Source organism: Hyaena hyaena, unplaced genomic scaffold, assembly GCF_003009895.1.
Source record: "Hyaena hyaena isolate Hyena2069 unplaced genomic scaffold, ASM300989v1 scaffold_578, whole genome shotgun sequence".
Classification (NCBI taxonomy): Eukaryota; Metazoa; Chordata; class Mammalia; order Carnivora; family Hyaenidae; genus Hyaena; species Hyaena hyaena.
The window spans coordinates 602,458-625,072 of NW_024081212.1; the positions used below are offsets into that span (position 1 = coordinate 602,458).

Sequence of the window (22,615 nt, forward strand, 5' to 3'; positions counted from 1 at the left end):
AAAGGGCAGATACTATTGGTAGACAGAACTTACGAACTGTAGCGGATGCTGTAAAATTGATCTAGGTTGAATGGGATGTGGCCACGAAGGACTATTCTGATCACAGAGCTTTCAGGTAGGAAAGAAGGAGAAACAGATAACCAATGCTTGTGCCACAGATCCTCCTAAACTCTAGAGGTCTACACCCATGGAGGAGTAAGATTTTTAAGAAAGAAATGGTAAAAGAATGAATCAAAACAAAAAATGAAGTAGAGTTTTGCTCACATCTTCCTGATTTATTAAGAATCTTAATGATGGGGAAAAATGATTGGTAATGACCGACTAGGTGTCTCAATCCATGATATAAGGAAGCATTCTCGTATCAGGATCAGGACCCCCCTGTAAGCTATGAACCTCTGACCTCCGTATTAAATCAAAGCCATTCAAAACAGGCTGATTACAAATCAGTAGGGGATGTGAGGGATGCAGATATGCCCACCTTCACACTTGGCAGCTACGGGATGCTGGATTACGGAGCTAAGCCATCTTCTTCCATTCACTCTAGGAATCCTAAAAAAAACAAACAAACTTGCAGAGACCTGTGGGCAAGCCAGTCTAGTTAGTGGAATGCAGTAACGTCCAGTTTACTGAAGGCAATGGCTCTTTGAATGATTAGTTAGTGGCCAACATTTCGCTACTCCTGAATCTGGGAGACAGAGAACTTTATTGGACCTAAATGAACTGCATATCCTATAAATTCCTTTTTATTTGGTTGTTGCTGAAGGAGTTTCAGGGGTCATGATGGCTAATTTATGTCACTTTGGCAAGCCGTGGTGCCCAGATTCTTGGTCAAATATTATTCTGGACGTATCTGTGGAAGTGTTTTGGATGAGATTAAAATATAAAGAAAGGACTTGGAGTAAAGCAGGTTATCCTCCAGAATATGGGTGGGCCTTGTCTAGTCAGCTGAGGGCCTCAACCAGATGAAACATGATCTCCCTAATGCAAGAAATGATTCTGCCAGCAGACTAAACAGCAGCATGGCCTTTGGACTTGGACAGCAATGCTGGCTCTTTTCTGAGTCTCCAGCTTGCTGGCTCACCCTGCAGATTTCAGACATCCATCTCCATGAGCCAATACCTTAAACCTCCCCTTCCCCTCCCTCTCTCTGTATGAATTCACATCCTGTTGTTCAGTATCTCCAGAGAACACTAATATAAGTGCACTTACCCAGGTAGCTCTCTAAGTTAAGGGATAAGCTCAAATCCAGACAAATGAACAGACCAGTATCAGAAACACACATCCATATATCATACAGTTATACTTAGGCAGTCAAAAGGATGAGTGGATTTAATGAGATGGTTGAGACACATTTTAGCGCTGTAATTCTCTAGCCATGTAACTACCATGACTACTTCTGACTAAAAAGAGGAAAATATCATTCCCTAACATTAGTAAAATATTCAGTTCAGAAGATTTTGCTCTTTGAAGGACAAGTGACAATTTTCTGCCATGTTCTCTGAGATCTTGTTAAAGTATCTCAGTCTTGGGGCACTTGGGTGGCTCAGTCGGTTAAGCATCCAACTCTTGGTTTCAGCTCAGGTCATGATCTCATGGTGGATGAGTTTGAGCCCTGCATTGGGCTCTGAGATGACAGTGCAGAAGCTACTTGGAATTCTCTCTCTCCTCTCTCTGCCCCTACTCCACTCATGCTCTCTCTGTCTCTCTCTCTCTCTGTCTCTCTGTCAATAAATCAACTAAAAAAAAAGTCTCTCAGTGTCTAACCCAGTGGGCAAAACATAACATAATAAAGAGCTGTCAGAGTCTGACACAAAGGTGTGGGTCCACTGCTCTTTCAAGCACCTGTTCATCTGTAGCCTACGTCACGACACAGAATACACAGATATACACAGAATACATCAAACAAGCTTGGCCCCTTGCAGGTGGCCAATAAATATTAATTCTGACACTCTATCATGCAAATAAGAACGAGACCTCTCTGCCAACAAGGAACTGCTTGTTTTGTTCATTTTTCTCTCAGAAACCTAATCCTGGGGCAAATCAGACTTTAAAGACAAAGGTAACTGAAATGGATGTACTACAGCTTATTTCCAGCACCACACAGTGTTCTGTAACCTTAACAACAGTATTTTCTCAGGGTGGTCAGAACTAGCCATCTCCTCTCTAGGTACTAAATGTTCTTTCTCACCCATTACTAGCAACAATTTTTTAAAACAAAAAATATTTTTAGTGAAAGTACGAGGAGGGAAATGGACAGGAGTATATGAGCCATTCTTGGAACTTCTATGTTGGCTAATATTCTAATTCTATCCTCAAAAATATCACCAAATAAATTGTAAGCTTGATTATATAACTTATGAGTTCTGAAGGCACATAAGTCACATATAGCAAGGTGTCGAACGTTAGGAATTGTGTTCATGAAACAAATGAGGGAGTGAAACAAATGAGAAATCTATTTGAAATTTTAAACCAGTGCTACTCGGTGTGCCAAAAAACCAGTTTTAAGTCTTTGCTGAGATGTAGCCAAGGAAACCTTGTAATGAAAGATGGCTTTTTGTACTGTTTTAATCAGTCATACCTAGGCTAAATGTCTATGATCATACACTGAAAGGACGTCCATCTTTAAGCTCTCCAGTTGATGCTATGTTGCGAAAAAACAAAGACAGTGCATTCATTGTCTTTGTCTATTTTTGTATTAGACACAGACACTCTGCACATGAGCAGAATAATCTCCAGTGGGAAGAATCGGTGTCTGTCTTTTAGCACCTAACCTATATCCTGGAGGCTGCACACTTGAAGGGGTGCTCATAAGGACCCATCATTCATGAAGTTTCAGATGCCTTATGTAATGGCTGGATTCTCTGGCAGCCTGGAAATCACTGACAACAGTCATCTGCCTTCTGTGGCACCCAGAGACACACAAAAAAAATCTAGGGAAATGAAAAACATTTCCACTACATGAACATGCATCTGGCATCATTGCCAGAGATGTCATAACTAATGTTTGGACAAAACCCCAAGGGTCCAACCAGGTTGCCTGTATTTTCCAGTTGTGTAAACTCAGTCACTTTTTGGAACAAAGTTCAGTTAACTTGGCACGGTTTCATGGGGTGTAATATAAAACAGGTAAAGCTCTTCAGCATAAGAGATTCAAGTCAGAAGTGTAAAAGATACATTGGTTTTGGAGCGTCTGGGTGCCACAGTCGGTTAAGCAGCCAACTTTGGCTCAGGTCATGATCTTGCAGTTCGTGAGTTCGAGCCCCACATCAGGCTCTGTGCTGACGGCTCAGAGCCTGGACCCTGCTTCAGATTCTGTGTCTCCTTCTCCCTCTGACCTTCCCCTGCTCACACTCTGTCTCTCTGTCTCTCAAAAATAAAAAATAATTTTAAAAAAAGTTCCATTGGTTTTATTTCTTGTTGTTGTTGTTGTTTCATTAAGATTGTTTTTTTGGAGAAGCTTAAGGTTCACAACAAAATTGAGGAGGGAGGTACAGGGATTTCCCATAAATCCTTTGCCCCAACACATACGGAGCCTCTCCCATTCCTAATATCCCCCATCAGAATGGTACATTTACTATAATCAATGCCCCTCCATTGACTTGTCCCACTCACCCCAAATCCACAGTTTATATTACAGTCCACTCTTGGTGTTGTATCTATGGGTTTGGAAAAATGTATAATAACATATACCCATCATACGATATCATATAGAGTATCTTCACTGCCCTAAAATCCTCTGTGCTTATTCATTCCCTTTCATCACCCAAACCCTGGCAACCACCAATCTTTTTACTATTTCCATCGCTTTGCCATTTCCAGAGTGTCATATCGTTGGAATTACACAGTATGCAGCCTTTTCAGATTGGCTTCTTTTATTCATTAATATGCATTTAAGTTTCCTCCATGTCTGTTCATGGCTTGATAGCTCATTTCCTTTTAGTGCTGAGTAATATTCCATTGTCTAAATGTACTACCTGTTGTTTATCTACTTGCCTACTGAAGGGCACCTAGGTTGCTTTTAAGTTTTGGCAATTATGAATAAAGTTACTATAAACACCTATGGACAGGGTTTTGTGTATATGTAAGCTTTTAACTCCTTTGGGTGAGTACTAAAGAGTGCAAATGCTGGAGTATATGGTAAGAGTATGTTAAGTTTTGTAAGAAACTCCTAAACTGTCTTCTCAAGTGGCTGTACTATTTTGCATTCCCACCAGCAATGTATGAGTTAGGAAGTATTTCCTCTGCTTCTATTTTCTGAAAGAAATTATAGAGAATCATTTCCTCTTTAAATGCTTGGTAGAATTCACCAGTTAGTCCATCTGGACATGTTACTTTCTGTTTTCGAAAAGTTATTAATTGATTAAATTTCTTTAATAGACACAATCTATTCAGATTGTCTATTTCTTTTTGCATGAGTTTTGGTAAATTGTGTCTTTCATGGAATTGGTCCATTTCATCTTAAGCCATCATTGGTTTTATTTTATTTTTGTGCCTCTACTGGAAAAGTTGAAGATACTGTGTATTCATAAAACTTCCCTTTTCTTAAATAAATGGTAGCATACATGTTTTCCTCGACATTTTTCATGATATAACATATTCTGGAAATCATTTCATAATAGTATATGGAAATAAACCTCATTCCTTTATATAGAAGCAATTCTTTTTGGAAAATTATTCAATGACATCCTTTTTTTGAATAGCATTTGGGGGATGATATTGTGTCATTCTGTTATTTGTTACACAGTTTTCTGGAACTTTAGTTTTCTTAGGTGAGTCATTATAATTACATCAAATCCATGAACTCTTAAAAGGTCAGGGTAAATGTCATGGTCCCTAGGAGGCCTCTCATAACCATTAGTGTCATAGGGAAATATTCATCATCTCCATTTTCTATTTTTCCCTATGATATCTAATTGCCTTATCAATAGTCCAAAAATTTGCTCATATGTTTCTCTCTAATCCTCTCCATGTGATAATAAGGAACATATTTATATCGACTCCCAGTGCATATATCACATTGATTCCCGAAGTAGCTATGAAAACTAATTTGAGAACTGAATTATGATTAGACTAAAAAATAAGCCAAAGTTTTTGGTGAGATTTTTAAAAATAATGTCTTGCAGTTTGGGTTGCCTGGTAAGTTTAAGAAAATGTAGGGAAGGTTCGGTAAATGGATAATTACTGCGGAGTTTGGGGTTGCTCATATTATATTTGAGAAGCACAAAGAAGAACAGAGGAAAAGAATGAACTATGAATCCAAGAAGGCAAATTTCTTGTCTCCCTTAAGCTTAGTAAGCTACCTTGTTTTTATGGAATGATACTTCCAGCACACCCTGATCCCAGTTGAAAGGTCCACTAGTCAAAAGTTATAAAAGATTTTGCTTTAGCAAGTCCCAAGAGAGACGTGTAGATCCTTTCTCTGAATGCCTGAAACATCTTTTATCTATACTGCTTAATGGGGCACCAAGTCATAAAATTTCTGGCATCTTACCTGTTTCATGTGCACATGTCCCCTCTCTTCAATGTGATTGTTCCTTATTTTATAGTTTTATACCTATCAGAGGTCTTAGCACAGTGTTGAAAATATGTGTCTGCTCTATAAACGCTTGCTGAACTCCACTGAAATGAATACTATCTTTGAAGACCCTATCTTCTAAGGAAGAAACAATCTGGTCTTTCTAAAATGCTTTTTGAGATGCTGGATGAAACATTTTGTTTAGATTTTACCTTATCCTTCCTAAGAACTTACTAGTTTCCGGACTCCAAATGCATATTTGAGGTATTTCTCATTTTTTTTTTCTCATTAAAAAGCCTATGCTCTTTTTTAAATTGATTTACAATCTTTTTTAAAATATAATTTATTGTCAAATTGGCTTACATACAACACCCAGGGCTCATCCCCACAAGTTCCCTCCTCAGTGCCCATCACCCATGTTCCCCTCTCCCTTTGCCCCCCATTAACCCTCAGCTTATTCTCTGTATTTAAGAGTCTCTTGTAGTTTGCCTCCCTCCTTCTCTGTTTGTAACTATATTTCCCCCTTCCCCTCCCCCATGGATTTCTGTTAAGTTTCTCAAGATCCACAGATGAGTGAAAACATATAATATCTGTCCTTCTCTGATTGACTTATTTCATTATGCATAATACCTTCCAGTTCCATCCATAATGACGCAAATGTAAAAAGCCTATATTCTTAATGTCTAATACTTTCTATTGAGTATCATGATGCAGTCTATTTGAAACTCAGAAATTAAATTCCCTTACTGATAGGTTGGTATCATCTAAATTAGGACATACTAAAAAAGGCCCAGCTGTTGTTTAATACTGTCAGAGAAGAAGAAAACATAGTAAATATTATTCCAAGGCTATTCTACCTTTATTATTTAGAAGTTCTTTCTTAAATATTACTTTAATTTCTTTTGGTACAGTTTAGGACATTTATTCTCTTCTCACAAAAGATGGAGTATGTAGACTTATGTTTCTGAGTAATATCTTTTTGCCCAACTGGTTATTGAGCCTTTATACATTTTAATTTTTTATTAAAAATTTTTTAATGTTTATTTATTTTTGAGAGAGAGCATTATCAGGGGGAGGGCAGAGAGAGAGGAAGACACAGAATCTAAAGCAGGCTCCATCCAGGCTCTGAGCTGTCAGCACAGAGACTGACATGGGGCTCAAACTCGTGAACTGCGAGATCATGACCTGAACCGAAGTTGGACGCCCAACCGACTGAGCCACCCAGGCACTCCATATACATTTAAAATTTTTATATAGAATTTTTAGCTTTTTATTGATGACAATTCCAGAGACAATCTTACAAAAAGGAAATAAATAAATCTGTATATCTAGATAGATGATAGATGTATATATGTATACATATATATACACGTACAAACACGTAGTTTGAGTTTAGAGATGCAGAGAATTGGAAAGAATGGTGTCATTCTCACCTTCACAACAGAAAAAAAAAAAAAAACCCTGGGCAAGCTGTAAATTAATGGTCTTCCTAGAGAACTAGTTTCCAGGGTAAAAATGACAAACCCACAATTGAGAGAAAGACAGGTTTTTGCAGGGAGACACAAGACCCAACTATTTGCTTATCTGGGGCAGATGCCAACAGATCTCCTGTAAGTCAGTACAATAATTCACCTAGAAATTTTCAAGAAATTGCCAAAGGCTAGGTGTGAACTATCATAAAAGTTTGAACGTCCTTACAGACTATTCCTGTAGGAACCCCACCAGGCATTTGCAGGCAAGATTAGGAAGAATGTTAAGAAAGATTCCCTCCTGGTCTGGCCAGAAGGGGAAACAGCAGTCACTGCTGAAACTCTGCCCAGACCGACTTTTCCTATCTCCCCTTTGGAACAGAAAATATAATCTGCAGAAGGAAAAGGAACAAAAACAGTCTCCTGAGGACACTAGTGGAAACCCACTGCAGCTTGGGCCAAGAAACATGAAGTACACAAACCTTTGGCCCTGGGGGTGTGTGGGACATATGTGACCGGCTCACTATATCTGGAGAAGAGCAGGGACACCTGTGAAGGCCATAACCCCAGACCCAGGTTCTTAATGCCCAGCCAAGACTGAGGCTGAATCAGAATATCAGATGACACACAACCTCTCTCCCCACCTCTCTCATCACCACATTAACAAATGTAGGGAGTCTCAAGTCATTTGGGAAAAAAACATTGAGAAAAATTCTCTGACAAATTAGGGTACATCTTAAACACAGGTGTTATTAAAGGAATATGAAGACTATAGTACACTGAGTATAACCATAGCAACAAAAGTCTTTAATCTCAGCCCAACTATGGATTACATTAGCACAGACTCTTTTTTTTTTTTAATGATTTTTATTTATTTCTAGGAGAGAGAGAGAGACAGCGTAAGCAGGGGAGGGTCAGAGAGAGAGGGAGTCACAGACTCTGAAACAGGCTCCAGGCTCTGAGCTGGCAGTCAGCACAGAGCCCGACGCGGGGTTCGAACCCATGAACCGTGAGATCATGACCTAAGCGAAAGTCAGACGCTTAACCGACTAAGCCACAGGCGCCCCACATTAGCACAGACTCTTATACTAAATGTTGAACACAGGAAGGTGTGCTTATCTCTAAGCATGAACAATACTGGCCCCAGCATCTTCTATTCTATACAACGTATGTAGCTTCCAACAAAAAAATTACAAGGCATGGAAAAATGACAGGAAAACCACACTCTGAAGAGAATAAGCAATAATCAAAACCAGACCCAGATATGACACAGACATGGAAACTATCAGACAAATCAATTACTGTAATTATGATAAATATATTAAGTCTCTAATCAAAGATGCAGACAATATACAAGATTAGATAGAACAATTAGAAACTGTAAGAAAGACCTAAAGCTAATTCTAGAATTCTAAAATATGGTAATAGACATGAAAAAAATTTTTTGACAGGTTCATCAGTAGATTCAACATGGCCTAGGAAAGAATCAATGAATTTTTAGATAGGGTAATATAAACACACACACAAAAAAAAAAATGAAAAAAAAAAAAAACACACCCACAAAACAGAACATAGAACCCAATAGCTGTAGGACAATATCAAATCAACAGTCTTACAGATAAACAGTTGGAATCCCAAAAAGAGAAGAAGGAGAAAAGGGCCTGAGAAATGTTTGAAATAAATAATAATCAAAACTTTTCAAAACTAGATGTCAAAATCAAACCATAGATCCAAAAAGCTCACTGAAGAGAATAAATACTAACACATGCACATACACATGTGTGCGTACACACACACACACACACACACACACATCACCACTACCACCACCACCACCACACCCAGGCATATAATATTAAAAGTAATGTAAACCAAAACAGACAAAATCTTAAAGGCAGTCAGAGAAAAGACACATGAACAGCAGAAAGGAAAAGAATTACAGCAGACTTCTTGTCATAATACACACAAGCAAAAAAGCAATGGAGTCGTATCTTCAAGTACTAAAAGAAAATACCTTGGTAATGAAGAATTCCATTCCCAGTGAAAAAATCATTTTAAAATGAAGGAGAAACAAAGACTTTCTCAGAGGAACAAAAACTGAGGGAATTCTTTGTTGAGAAACCTACATAGCAGGCAGGATTGAAGGGAGTTCTTCACATTATAACTAGGTCACAAGCTTTGATCACAGAGAAATAAAGAATGTCAGAAAAAAAATAAAGGTAAAATAAAATGTTCTTTTTTCCCATTTTCATTCTCTAAAAAATAACTTTATGTTTAAAACCAAATCAGTAATTACATGTTGTATTATTATACATATGTAAAAGTAAAATCTATGACAGCAATGATATAAAAAACAGGAGGTAGAAATTAGGACAATTCTATTGTAAGACCTTTATGCTCCAAATGAAGTGGTACAATATCATTTGAAGGTTTATGATTTTAAAATGGATATTTATAAACCATGGGACAACTGCTAAGTTGAAAAAAGAAAGAAAAATTTTTAAAATGAAGTATAAATAATATCTACTACACTGTATGTTAGATTTAAATTTGAAAAAAGAAATATAAATAATATCAATAGAGGAGTTAAAACTGATTAACTTTCAAAGTTCTAAAAAATCCAGAGAAGGCAGAAAAGGAAGGAAGGAAGGAAGGAAGAAACAAAGGAAGGAAGGGAGGGAGGGAGGAAAGAAATAGAAGACAACTGGCAAAATGGTATATTTTATTCCAATCATAGAAATTATCCTTTAAATATATATTGTCTAAGAGTAGCTAAATGACAGAAATTACCAGAGAGAGTAAAGAAGACTTGACTATACGCTGTTTATAAGAAACCCACTTTAGTTTTTAAAGTTTATTTATTTATTTTGAGAGAGAGAGAAAGAGAGCACACAAGTAGGGGAGGGGCAGAGAGAGAGGGAAAGAGAAAATCCCAAGCAGGCTCCATACTCAGGACAGAGCCCAATGTGGGGCTCAGTCTTACTAACAACAAAATCACGACCTGAGCCAATATTAAGAATCAGATGCTTAACCAACTGAGCCACCCAAGTACCCCCAAACCCACTTTAATTATGAATATGTAGATATATAAGAAACAACTATAAATTTTAAAGAGAACTAAACGTTAAAAAAGAGAAACTAAACATTTTTGGCATGATATTTGGGAAAGAATGTCTCAATTAATGTTTTTGAATGAATATATTTGAGATAGTGATTTCTTTTTTAATTAAAATTAAAACTTATCAAATTTATATAGCATTAAAATTAATCACTTCATAGCTTTCTATCATTTTATTTTTATACAACAGCAGCAAATAACATCACCAAGGTCTTGCTGAATTCCATCATAAAAAAATTTCCTAATCAATGAGCACAATCTAAAAATGTGTAATGAAATTTATTTTCATAATCTTATTATTTACAGATTTTGCTAATGTAGGGAAAACCAAGTCCAAAAAATACTGAATAAAATAACTGTATGAAAAATATTGTTTTGCTACCATAGCTCAATAGAAAAAGAGATACATAAAATACTATAAAGCTAAGATTGTATATGTTAAAAGAACATGAGGATAAAAAGAAACTACTATATAGATATCCAAGTATATGTGATATTGTGAAGCCAGGATAAGAACAAGTTTATAGTTTACTTTTACTTTCTTAAATGACAACCAAACAGTTGAAGAATGTTTCCTGTATATATTTTTGTAACTAAAATATTCTAGAAACAAATCACATCATATTCATGCAACTCAATATACAGTAAGAATTTTAATGCCCCCAAAATAAATCATGTGAGCATGATGATTTTCTTCCTCTGTTGTCTTATGCCTGAAAATCACTTGAGCTATAAACTCAACTTACTAATTGGCCTAATGTGCATGATACAGTTTTTAACTGTTTCAATAATAAAATTTCAGGGAACAAAAAAAATGGAATATTACTCTGCCATAAAAAATAATTACATCTTGCCATTTACAACAACATGGATGGATCTAGAAGGTACAATGTCAAGTGAAATAAATTAGTCAGAGAAAGACAAATACCATTGCTGTTAAGAAACAACAGCAACAAAAACTGAACAAATGAAAAAAAGACAAAAAAACCACACTCTTAAATACAGAGAACAAACTCGTGGTTACCAGATGGAAAGTTGGTTGGGGGGGATGGCTGAATTAGGTGAAGGAAATTAAGAGTGCACTTATCGTGATGAGCACTGAGTAATGTATGCAACTGTTTAATCATACTGGACACCTGAAACTTAAATAACACTGTATATTAATTATACTTGTATTTTTTTGAGAGAGAGTGCATGAGCATGAGTGGGGGAGGGGCAGATGGAGAGGGAGAGAATCTTAAGCAGGCTCCACACTCAGCACGGAGCTGGACATGGAGCTCAATCCCACGACCATGAGATCAGGACCTGAACCAAAACCAAGAGTCAGACACTCAACCCAGGCACCCCAATAATTGTATTTTTAAAAAAGAAACAAATTTTTTTTTTCAAAATTCCCAAATGGATAATAGAACCAACAGTATTAAGGAAGTGCAATGACTTCAGTTTCCTTTAAAAACATCACCACACAAAATTGTATAATAAAACCACAAGATTTATGGGGAAAAAAAAAGTCGGGAAACAACAACAAAAACGTGTCCATGACATAATAAAAAGGGTAGAGATCTAACAAAAATGGTAGCAAGTTTTACAAATGTTGATGGTTGAGAAATTCATAAACACTGCAATATATGCAGCACTAAACATCAGGCTGACTTGTGGAAGAGATGTGGAAAAAATTGCAGCTTGTGAGTTTTTGTCAAGTAATGTAACAAGGATTATCATAAATTAGAAGGCAATTGATAACATCAAATGTGGACAGATGTGACTTATAAGACACACAGCGAAGTGAGGTAGCTGGTAGATGTTTGAGGTGTGTATGCGCAGTTGTTACAGTCCTTCTGTGACCTGGTTTGGCCGGGAAGAACTTTCTGCATGCGCCTATGTTTCTTGTGGATGAAATGTGCATAATAACCAAATGTGAAATTCCAATTATACTCAAATTTTTCCTTAACATATCAATCATGTTGGAACAAATTCACATTTTCAAAACGAGTGTTAGAGCTAAATTGATTATACTTTATTTCTTTTTTTAAAGTTTATATATTTTGAGAGAGAGAGAGAGAGAGGGAGATGGACAGGGAGAGGGAGAAGGAGAGAGAGAGAGAGACAGAATCCCAAGCAGGCTCTACGCTGTCAGTGCAGAGCCTGATGTGGGATTTGAATTCACATGAACCATGAGATCATTACCTGGGTTGAAGTTGAACGCTTAACTGACTGAGCCACCCAGGTGCCCCTACTTTATTTCTATCTTAGTATTTGTTATTATTTTTATTTCTTATCCTAGTTTCTAGTATCAAAGACTATGACGTAGTGTCCGCCTCCTTTACACAGCCAATTCTTCTGACTTTTTATCTTTTAAGAACTCTACCGCGCCACTGTTCTCCGGCAATCTTATATGCAAAAATGCCTCTCTACTGTCATCTTCATCTTCCCATTCAAAAATGGACATTTCTGCTTTTTAAGAGTCCCATTCTTTATCCTGTGGTGACTTATATCAAACCACCTATTGCTCTTCATCTAATAAACTTAAGGGGAAAGTGACTCTTTATCTAGAACCACCATTTCTCTTCACACCATGATAGACTCCTTTCATTCCCTGTAATCTTTCTCGGTAACATCAGTAAAACAGCTCTCTTGAAAGACAGTAATAGCCTCCTTATTGGCAAATTCATCATCTTCTCTCCATTCCTCTGAAGCATCTGACTGTTGATCACTCAGTTTTAGTTTTCTAGGGCTGCCACTGCAAAGTACTACAAACGGGGTGGCTTAGCACACCAGAAATGTCTTATTGCATATTATGGAGGCTAGAGTCTGAAATGATGGCTGTGGCAACGTCATGCTCCCTCTGATCCTCTAAATAGAATATTTTCTTGTCCCTCTATATTCTGATAGTGGCCATTGGCCCTGGGCATCCTATGGCTTACAGCTGCAACACTCCAGCCCTGTCATCACATGGTGTTCTCCCTGTCTCTCTGCTTCACTCTTTTTTAAGACACCATATTGCTCAAAGGTGAGCCCTTGACTTCATGATAATTTATATCTTAATTATATCTGCAAAGACCCTATTTCCAAACAAGGTTACATTCACAGGTGCCAAGACTAAGGATTTGAATATCTTGGGGGGGGGCAGTGGGTGGGAGACACTCATAACAGTCACCTGTTCTTTCTTGAAACTCTTTTGTCCATTTCAAAATTTGTGAGTTTGGAATATGTGCCCTCCTTTGTGCTGAACATTTTATATTGATTTTATGTACCCCATATAATCCTCACAACTCTCTTAGACAAGTGCAATTATTTTTGCCCATTTTATAGAGCATAAAATTTTATACACTTCCTACAGATAAGGTGGTCAAGAAGCTAGAATTTGAATCCAGAAAATCTGATCTCAGCACTGACCCCTATCATGACACTACCCAGCCACCTGCCTAATAATTCCTTTACCAGCAACCCGGGATAACAACTAGTGGGGGGGTGGGGGGGGGAAGGGAAGGAGGGATAATTAGGACTTCACTGATGATCTTAGAAACCATGGCTTAAATAGAGTGATGTGTGAAATCCAAACCACAAGAGACTTAGGGGAGAATGGGGAGAGAAAGAGGTGAAGCAACAAGGATAAATCAGTATTTTAAAAGGGCTGCAAAGAGGGCAAAGGTCAGTAATTTAAGAGCAGATTGAAGGTTATTTTTAGAATAGGGAAGATGTAAGCATATGGGTAGATTGAACGCAAGGATTAAGTAGAGTCATTCTGAAGATGCAAGGAAGAACAAGGATGGCTGATGAAATACAATCATGAAATACGGAAGAGGCTGTGATCACGACCACAGATGTGTTGGTCTTTGCGAAGAAGAGAATTTCACCCAGGTCAAGAGACAGGGGTCAGCGAAAGGGATTTTTCTTTCATGTTTCCAGGTTTACTAAATATCTGACATCTAGCTCAGAGTAGACATCAGCTAATGCCCTTTTACTTTTCGTCCACAAAGATTTCTGCCTTCTAAGCAATAGGACATGCCATATTCTTTTGGTAATCCTCCAATTAATATGTAATGTTTGCTATCTGAGGCCAATAGTCTTTTGGTTTTCATATTTAGCCTTTGCTGAGAAGATTTGGTCCCTCTGAAAAGTGGCTATCCACTTTCTGTAGGTTATTCTGTATTGGGGTTTTGGTTTCTGTACTTTATTCTGTAGTTAAGCAAAGCAACTCTACTGGCCTTTCTGGATAAGAATTCATATGTGAAAATTGAGAAGAAAGTCATACCAAGATGTGCCAAAATCAAAATGACATGCTAGCATCCATTTAGCTAATGCCTAATCATTTGTAGCTCCACATGAATATCTAACCTTTCAATACTGAAAAGGCCTAAGATAAATATTCCTCCTATTACTTACATACTCACTGCCTTATTCCAGGCGAGCCAACCTAATCTTGGCTCCCTCTCCTCCTTCCTCCTACTCCAGCCTCCAGACGTGTCTCTATGCAGACCCTCCCATGCCAGCAATAGCCACCTACCAACCATCTGCCAAGCTGCCTTCCTGCCCTCATTCATCTGAAGATTTTTCTTAAATCCCACCCCATCAGGAAAACAACCTCAATTTGTGGGCAGGAACATGAGTCTGCCTCAGGAGTATAAAGTCAAGTGTTTCTATAAAGCATTTTAATTTTAACTCTTTCAATCTGTACGATAACATTATAAGGTATTATTGTACCCATTTTACAAAGGAGGAAATTAAAGCTTAGAAATGTTAAGTGGCTTATCCGTATATCCTTAGACAGTAAAGGTCAGAGTTGGAGCTCAAATAGAAGTCTTCTTCTTTTTTTTTTTTAATATTTTTATTTATTTCTACGAGAGAGAGAGAGAGACAGCGTGAGCAGGGGAGGGTCAGAGAGAGAGGGAGACACAGACTCTGAAATAGGCTCCAGGCTCTGAGCCGGCAGTCAGCACAGAGCCCGACGCGGGGCTCGAACCCACGAACCGCGAGATCATGACCTAAGCAAAAGTAGGATGCTTAACCGACTAAGCCACCCAGGCGCCCCTCAAATATAAGTCTTCTAAGTCCTGCTGATATAAATTGTTCTTAAAAGGCAAACATGTGTGATACATTCTATTCAAGGAACATAAGGGATATTCAAATGATTGTGCAAGTGCCCTATGAGCTCATAATAAATATTAAATCTACTCATCTACAAAATCAATTGGCTTCATGAAACAGTAAACTAGAAGCAGGAAGCCACTTTCTAGGAGTGAAGGGCTTCACTACGAACTTTACTGAAGCAACACAGAGCACTACTTAGTGTTTCAATTTGCAAAAATGCAATAAAAAGCTCAGCTAAATCTCTAGGCAGGTTTATAAGTAAATAATAAACATACAAGATACATGGGATGCCTTTATGATGCCTCCAAGGTGCAAATGATCACAAGGGAAAATCAACAATGAGTGTTCAAGAGAAAGCAGCAAATATTGAACACATTTCAGCCAAGTCGTTTTCATTAAATTTTCATGCTTTCAAAAGATATTCATGAGTATCTAGTCTATGTCAGTCAGTGGATAAGATTCAAGAGTTAGCAACTAAATGAAGTCCAGTCCCTTTGTTCTAGAAATTCCTCTCTGTCTTCAAACTTCCTGCTATGACAAACTCTGCTGATTTTTGTTTCTGGTCATTTTTTGAGGATGGATCATTTCCTTTAGGCTGGTTCTCTGTGACACTTCAGGTGCTCCCACAGGGCTGACTCCCTAGTCTATGGAGGGTAGCAACCAAAGTTACTACAAAGCTTGACATCACTTTGCAAGCCCTTTTTTGATGCTAGAGCCATCTATCTACTCTATATATCACCTGCCAGCAAGTTCTCCTTCAAGGTCTATGATTGGGTCGAAAAAACATTACGGCTGTCCCACGTTGCCATACACAACATGAACCAGGTACACAACATAAAGATTTTCACTGTTCTGACAATAGTGAGATGGTCAAGGGGCGCCTGCATGGCTCAGTTGGTTGAGCCTCCAGCTCTTGATTTCGGCTCAGGTCATGATCTCACAGTTTGTGAGTTTAAGCCCCACTTCAGGCTCTGTGCTGACAGTGTGGAACCTGCTTGGGATTCTCTCTCTCAAAATAAATAAATAACCTTAAAAAAATGAGATGGTCAATGTCTTCATACCACTTGGTTGGTGGCTCTTAAGTTTCATGGATTTAATCACATGACATATCATAGGCTCAAAGTCACATTTACATTGGGCCAGATCCTACTTATCTTTGGCAGATAATAAAAATCACAGTCACAAATAGATGATTTCACAGAGGAATAGAAATTTCAATAAAGTAGAACAAAATATGATAAAGATTTTAAAAAAGGGACAGTGCAGGACTTCTAGAATGGTGTGTTAAGGCCCTCCATAAAAGCATGGCAAAAATTATTGAAATAAAATTTTCAAGAACTCTGGAAATTAATCAAAGACTTTCAACAATCTGAAAAGCATTTGTTCAATAGACACTATGAATCTTGGTAAGAACAGAAGGGTTTATGTACTGTAACTTGATCTACTTCCATTTTTCTCTCCCCCGCTCTACAATAGCCTTAAACGCCAGCAAACTTGCAACCATGTTAGCTGTGAAAAACAACAGGAAGGCAGTCTACATCCTGATACAACACAGTCAAACCACTGAAAGCCAAAACAAGGAAAGAATCTTGAAAACCACAAAAGAAAACAACTCATCATATACAAGGAAGCTTCTATCAAATTAAAAGCTGACTTATCAGCTGACTCAAAGAGCTGAGAAAAAAAAACTGTCAAGGAGGAATTCTATATGGAAATTAAGACATTCCCAGGTAAAGAAAAATGAGAGAATGCATCATTAGCAGAAACTACCCTACAAGAAATACTACATGGAATGTATTAGGCTGAATTGAAAGGACACCAGAACTAATTCAAACCCACACCATCAAGAAAGTTAATAAAAGGCAGCCCCCAAAATAGGAGAAAATATTTATGTCATATATGTGATAAGAGCTTCATATCCAGACTATGTAAGAACTCTTAAACTCATTAGTAAAAAGATAAGTAATCCAATTAAAATGAGCAAAGTATTTGAAAGGACGTTTCTCCAATGAAGATATAGAAACGCCTAAAAAGCACATGAAAAGCTACTCAACGTAATTAGTCATTAGAGAGATTTAATATCAAAACCACTATGAGACACCGCTTCACATCCACTAGGATAGTTAGAATCAAAAGACAGACAACTGACAAATGTCTGTTGGAAGGTGGAAAAATAGGAATCCTCGTATATCGCTGGCGAGACTGTACAATTGGTTCAGCCACTCTGGAAAAGTTTATCACTCTCTTAAAATGTTAAACATTGAGTTACCATATGATACAGCAATTCTACTCCTAGGCACCTACCCTAGAGAAATTACAGTTAGTTAATCCTTAAACAATGCAGGGGTTATGGGTGCCAACCTCGTGGTAAACTGCATATAACTTGTGACTCCCTCAAAAACTTAATTACTAATAGCCTACTGTTGACCAGAAGCCTTAACTGATAACCTAAGTGGTCAATTAATATATATGTTGTATGTCACACACATTATATACTGTATTCTCACAATAAAGAAAATGCTTAGAAAATCATAAAGAGAAAGTATATTTATAGTACTGTAAAAAAATCTACATATAAGTGGACCTGCACAGTTCACATCAGTGTTGTTCAAGAGTCTATTGTACAACATGTAACCATATAAAAATTTACACATGGATGTTCATAGCAGCATTATTCATAAGAATTATCCATACTAATAGCTAAAAGTAGAAACAATCCAAGGGTCTATTAGCCGATGGGTGGACAAATAAAATATCATATATTCATATAATGGAATACTGCATAGATACTGAATAATAATACTGGATAATAAAGGATAGATACTCAATTCTTTTTTTTTTTTTTTTTTTAAATTTTTATTTATTTCTAGGAGAGAGAGAGAGAGACAGCATGAGCAGGGGAGGGTCAGAGAGAGAGGGAGTCACAGACTGAAACAGGCTCCAGGCTCTGAGCTGGCAGTCAGCACAGAGCCCGACGCGGGGCTCGAACCCACGAACCGCGAGATCATGACCCAAGCGAAAGTCGGACGCTCAACCGACTAAGCCACCCAGGCGCCCCTAGATACTCAATTCTTAAAGCTAGAGAATAGAGAGCTGCTGTTAATGGGTCTGGGCTTTCTTTCTGGGAAGGTGAAAATACTCTAAAACCAAATTGTGGTGATCATTGCATAATGCTGTGAATATACAAAATCATGAATTCTACACATTAAATGGATGGATGGATGTAAATTACATCTCAATAAAACTATTTTAACAAAATGTTAAGAAATGAAGATAACTTGCACAGATCCACAGTCACATACTGCAATTTGAAAAGAGGTACTAAATATTTTTAATTAAAAGATATTAAGCACTATGCATGGCTGAAATAAATACCATGATTTGGGGGGGGGTGTAGTAATTATTTAATAACAATTAAAATTTACCAATTGCTTACTATGTCCTGCCAGGCACTGTGCTATACAAATTAGACACTTTTACAAAGTATCAGCACTTTGTCAGAATGGGTCAAGAGTAATCCCATCTCGAGGGCACTGGATGGCTCAGTCAGTTAAGCATCTGACTCTTGATCTTGGCTCAGGTCGTGAGCTCATAGTTCGTGAGTTTGAGCCCCATGTCAGGTTTTGCACTGACAATGCACAGCCTGCTTGGAATTCTCTCTCTCTCTCTCTCTCTCTCTCTCTCTGTCCCCACTCTATTCATGCTCTCTCTCTCTCAAAATAAATAAATAAACTTTTAAAAAAAGTAGGGGCGCCTGGGTGGCTTAGTCGGTTAAGCGTCCGACTTTCGCTTAGGTCATGATCTCACGGTTAATGGGTTCGAGCCCAACGTCGGGCTCTGTGCTGACTGCCAGCTCAAAGCCTGGAGCCTGCTTCAGTCTGTGACTCCCTCTCTCTCTGACCCTCCGCTGCTCACGCTGTCTCTCTCTCTCCTAGAAATAAATAAAAATATTTAAAAAAAAAAAAAAGTAATCCCATCCCTCAGAATTTGTCATATGGAGATAAAAGGCTTTGGTTAGATAAAAAAAAGAACCTAAGGTAAAAATACATTCATTATGACATTATAATAATAAAATCCTTAAAGCCATTTAAATGTCCAACAATAGCAAAAACTATAGCATATGGCCAATTTCATATATTCCATATTTGATCAATAAAGATTATGGTTCAGAAGACTGTGTAGTCCCTTGCATAAATAAGGGACTACAGAATTGCTTGCTACAATATTAAGAGTAAACATCTATTGAGTCTTTTAGGTACTGCACTAAACACTTTAAAAACATTTTTTTAATGTTTATTTTTGAGAGAGAGACAGACAGAGCATGAGCAGGGAGGGGCAGAGAGAGAGGGAGACAGAATCAGAAGCAGGCTCCAGGCTCTGAGCTGTCAACACAGAGCCTGATGCAGGGCTCAAACTCACGAACTGTGCATGAGATCACGACCTGAGCTGAAGTCAGACGCTTAACCAACTGAGCCACCGAGGGGCCCCTAAACATGTCACATATACAAATTCATTTTAAGCCTCGTGATAACCCCTTGAGCTAAGAGGTATGGAGGCACACAGCAGTTGTCAAGGTCACCGTGTCAGTAAGTGGTTAAGTCAACATTTAATTCTTGGCCATTTGTCTCCTCAGACCATGTCTTAGCTATCATACTCAATGGATATGGATAAGGACTAGAGAAGATATTCAACAATGGAAATATTGCTTGATGGTAGAATTAGGAGTAAAGTTTTCCACTCTTATTGTAAAAATATTCTGGAGTTCATATACTTTTTACCTTTATATACAAAAAATGATGAAGAAACAAAAAATCTTATATCCCTGTTACCACACCCATTTACGTCTCTACTCCTATCACCTCTTGGGATAGAAGATTTCATGTCTGCCAAGAAAATGTAATGCAAATACAATATCAGAACGAAAATGGTCTATTCCATCTTAGAGAATGTATATCATACTACACCTTAGCAAGCAAGTCATAGCATGCCAATTTTACCTTGAATATATCTGCACTGCTAGAGTTAAACAGCTGGTATTTCCCAGATCCCAAAATAATAGGACCTGAACATGTCACTTCTCCATAGATGTACAGGGATACTGTTGCTGTGGTGCTGGCATTTTCAAGATCCCCAGTGACAATGGTCACCTTCCAATCTCCTTCTGCAAAGGAAAAAAGAAATTTTTTAAAAAAAGGAACTTAACGGAGGACAGTGGGGGAGAAGAAGGGGGGAAATAGTGGGTGAGAGGGAGGGAGGCAAACCATGAGAGACTCTTGAATGCTGAGAACAAACTGAGGGCTGATGGGTGTGGGGGGAGGGGAGAGATGGGCATGGAGGAGGGCACTTGTGGGGGTGTTATATGGACAATAAACTATTTAAAAATAAAATAAAGGAAAGGAAAGGAAAAGAAAGGGAAGGGAAGGGAAGGGAAGGGAAGGGAAGGGAAGGGAAGGGAAGGGAAGGGAAAGAAAAGAAAAGAAAAAATAAAATAAAATAAAATAGAAAGAAATTGTGGAAGAAAACCATATTAATATTAGGAAATGAGGAGTTCTACTTAATCTGCTTAATTATGAAATGAATAATTTGTGAAATCAAGAAGTATTAAAATCATTGCTAATCATGGACTCCCTTTTGGCAACTGGCATGTGGAAAAGTCTTAGAAATAATAGAGCATTTTAATCACAAAGCAAATAAGCAGTGAGCTTTATAGGACAGCAGATATTTTAGGGAAAAACGTTAAACTGGGAACATTTAGTAGCAGGTGATTGCCCCGAAGGTTTAGGAGTTTATCACTGTCAAACCTTCGGGTGGGAACTGGTGGCAGACGTATTGAGAACCCAGTATTAAGGCAGGATCTGCACTAGGGAACAGCCTGGTCAAACCGGGCTTGGCGAGTCTAGCAGAATTGTGGTGAGGAGGTGGAAACCCTGAAAATAAAACGAGAAGAGCTAAAAATCTTTTCAGGAAAATCTGCTGGTGTCCTCTCAGGGTTGCAAGGAACCAACAACTAAAGAGGAAAATACTGTATGTGGGGCCTAGCAGAACTGGGCGGGAGACGTTGAAGAAAAGACCATGCGTCCCGTCAGCTGAACGGGTCATGGCGATGCTGTCAGCACAGGGGGTGAAACAAGCAGAGCATGACAGAAAATATCTTTGTCAACGATCTACAATTGTTCTGTGATAGATTTAGATGGGAAAACAAATCGAGACAGTATTTATTTCATCATTTGGTGCACTTTGGAACAACGACGTCATCAACCCCAAAACAGTGAAGCCCATACCATGTGGTCAAGTGAGACAGAGGACAGTCCTGTCCCCTAGACCTCAACGTAGGGCACGCATCTCATCACAACTGATTCTGGGTTGTGAGGACAATTTAAAGATGTCTTTGTTGTTACTTTCAAAGCCTCCTCAATACTGCCTAGTGAGTATTTACTCCATTTTCAAAAGGTGATGAAGACCCACCACCATTCTAAATATCTGAGTTCTCAGTAAGTCCTCCACTCAAAGGTTGTCTTTCCTTTTCTTACATAATGCCACTCTTCCCAGCCCCTAATCCATCTGCACAGATCCCTCAAACATCTCCAATCAGTTTGACAAAACTTGCATCAAGCAGATTTTGAGTCATGTTACATTTGTTAATAAAGAGGGAAGTTCATTAAGCCTCGGTACCAAAATGCCAAAGGGGAGACACAACTCCCGGGGTGCACTCTGCGACCTCCCCCCGTGGCAAGTTTGCTCTGAGGAATTTCAGTTCATTTTCAGTGGGAAAATAGAAAACACAAACATTTCAAACTATACTCTCATTGAGAATCCCAGCATGATATTAATTCTTATAGAGAAGGCTTTCCACCTGCGCTCTGATGCATAATTCAAGAAGTTAAAGGATCTCTTTCCTGTTTTTAGATCTTCTTTCCTATCTCATCCTTATCTCCTTCCCCTGCTATCTGGGCCTGCCCTGAGCTTTTTGTATCATGCCATCACAGGGAGAGGGACGCAAAGGAGTTTGCATGTCAGCTTGGATCTCCTGTTTACTGAAACAGAGACAAATAACAACAAGCCATTGATTTATATAATGCTCCTGGATTCCTCCCTTTTGAAATTACCATTTCACCACATCAGGAACTTTAAAAGTGGAGTAACCAGTGAAATGTCTTCTGTGGTGATTTTTTTTCTTTTATACTTTACTGTCAAGTTGCTTTTGATATAACAGCCAGTGCCCACCCCAACAAGTGCCCTCCTCCATGCCCATCGCCCCCCTTCCCCTCTCCCCCACCCCCATCAGCCCTCAGTTGTTCTCAGTATTCAAGAGTCTCTCAGCTGTGGTGATTTTTAAAATTTTCATTCTTCTGGGCATGATTTTCTTTACCACCACTGCAAAGAACTGAACTATTTTCCAGTCTTTTCTAGAGTATACTTTTA

General features: G+C 38.2%; 1 protein-coding gene across 1 annotated transcript in view; it reads right to left on the reverse strand.

Annotated features, from left to right (window-relative positions):
* Window positions 1-22,615, reverse strand: part of RP1 (RP1 axonemal microtubule associated) — a 284,132-nt gene that overhangs the window by 58,865 nt on the left and 202,652 nt on the right. Inside the window, 1 exon segment of the mRNA XM_039256605.1 lies at window positions 20,191-20,354. Coding sequence (XP_039112536.1) covers window positions 20,191-20,354 — 164 coding nt within the window.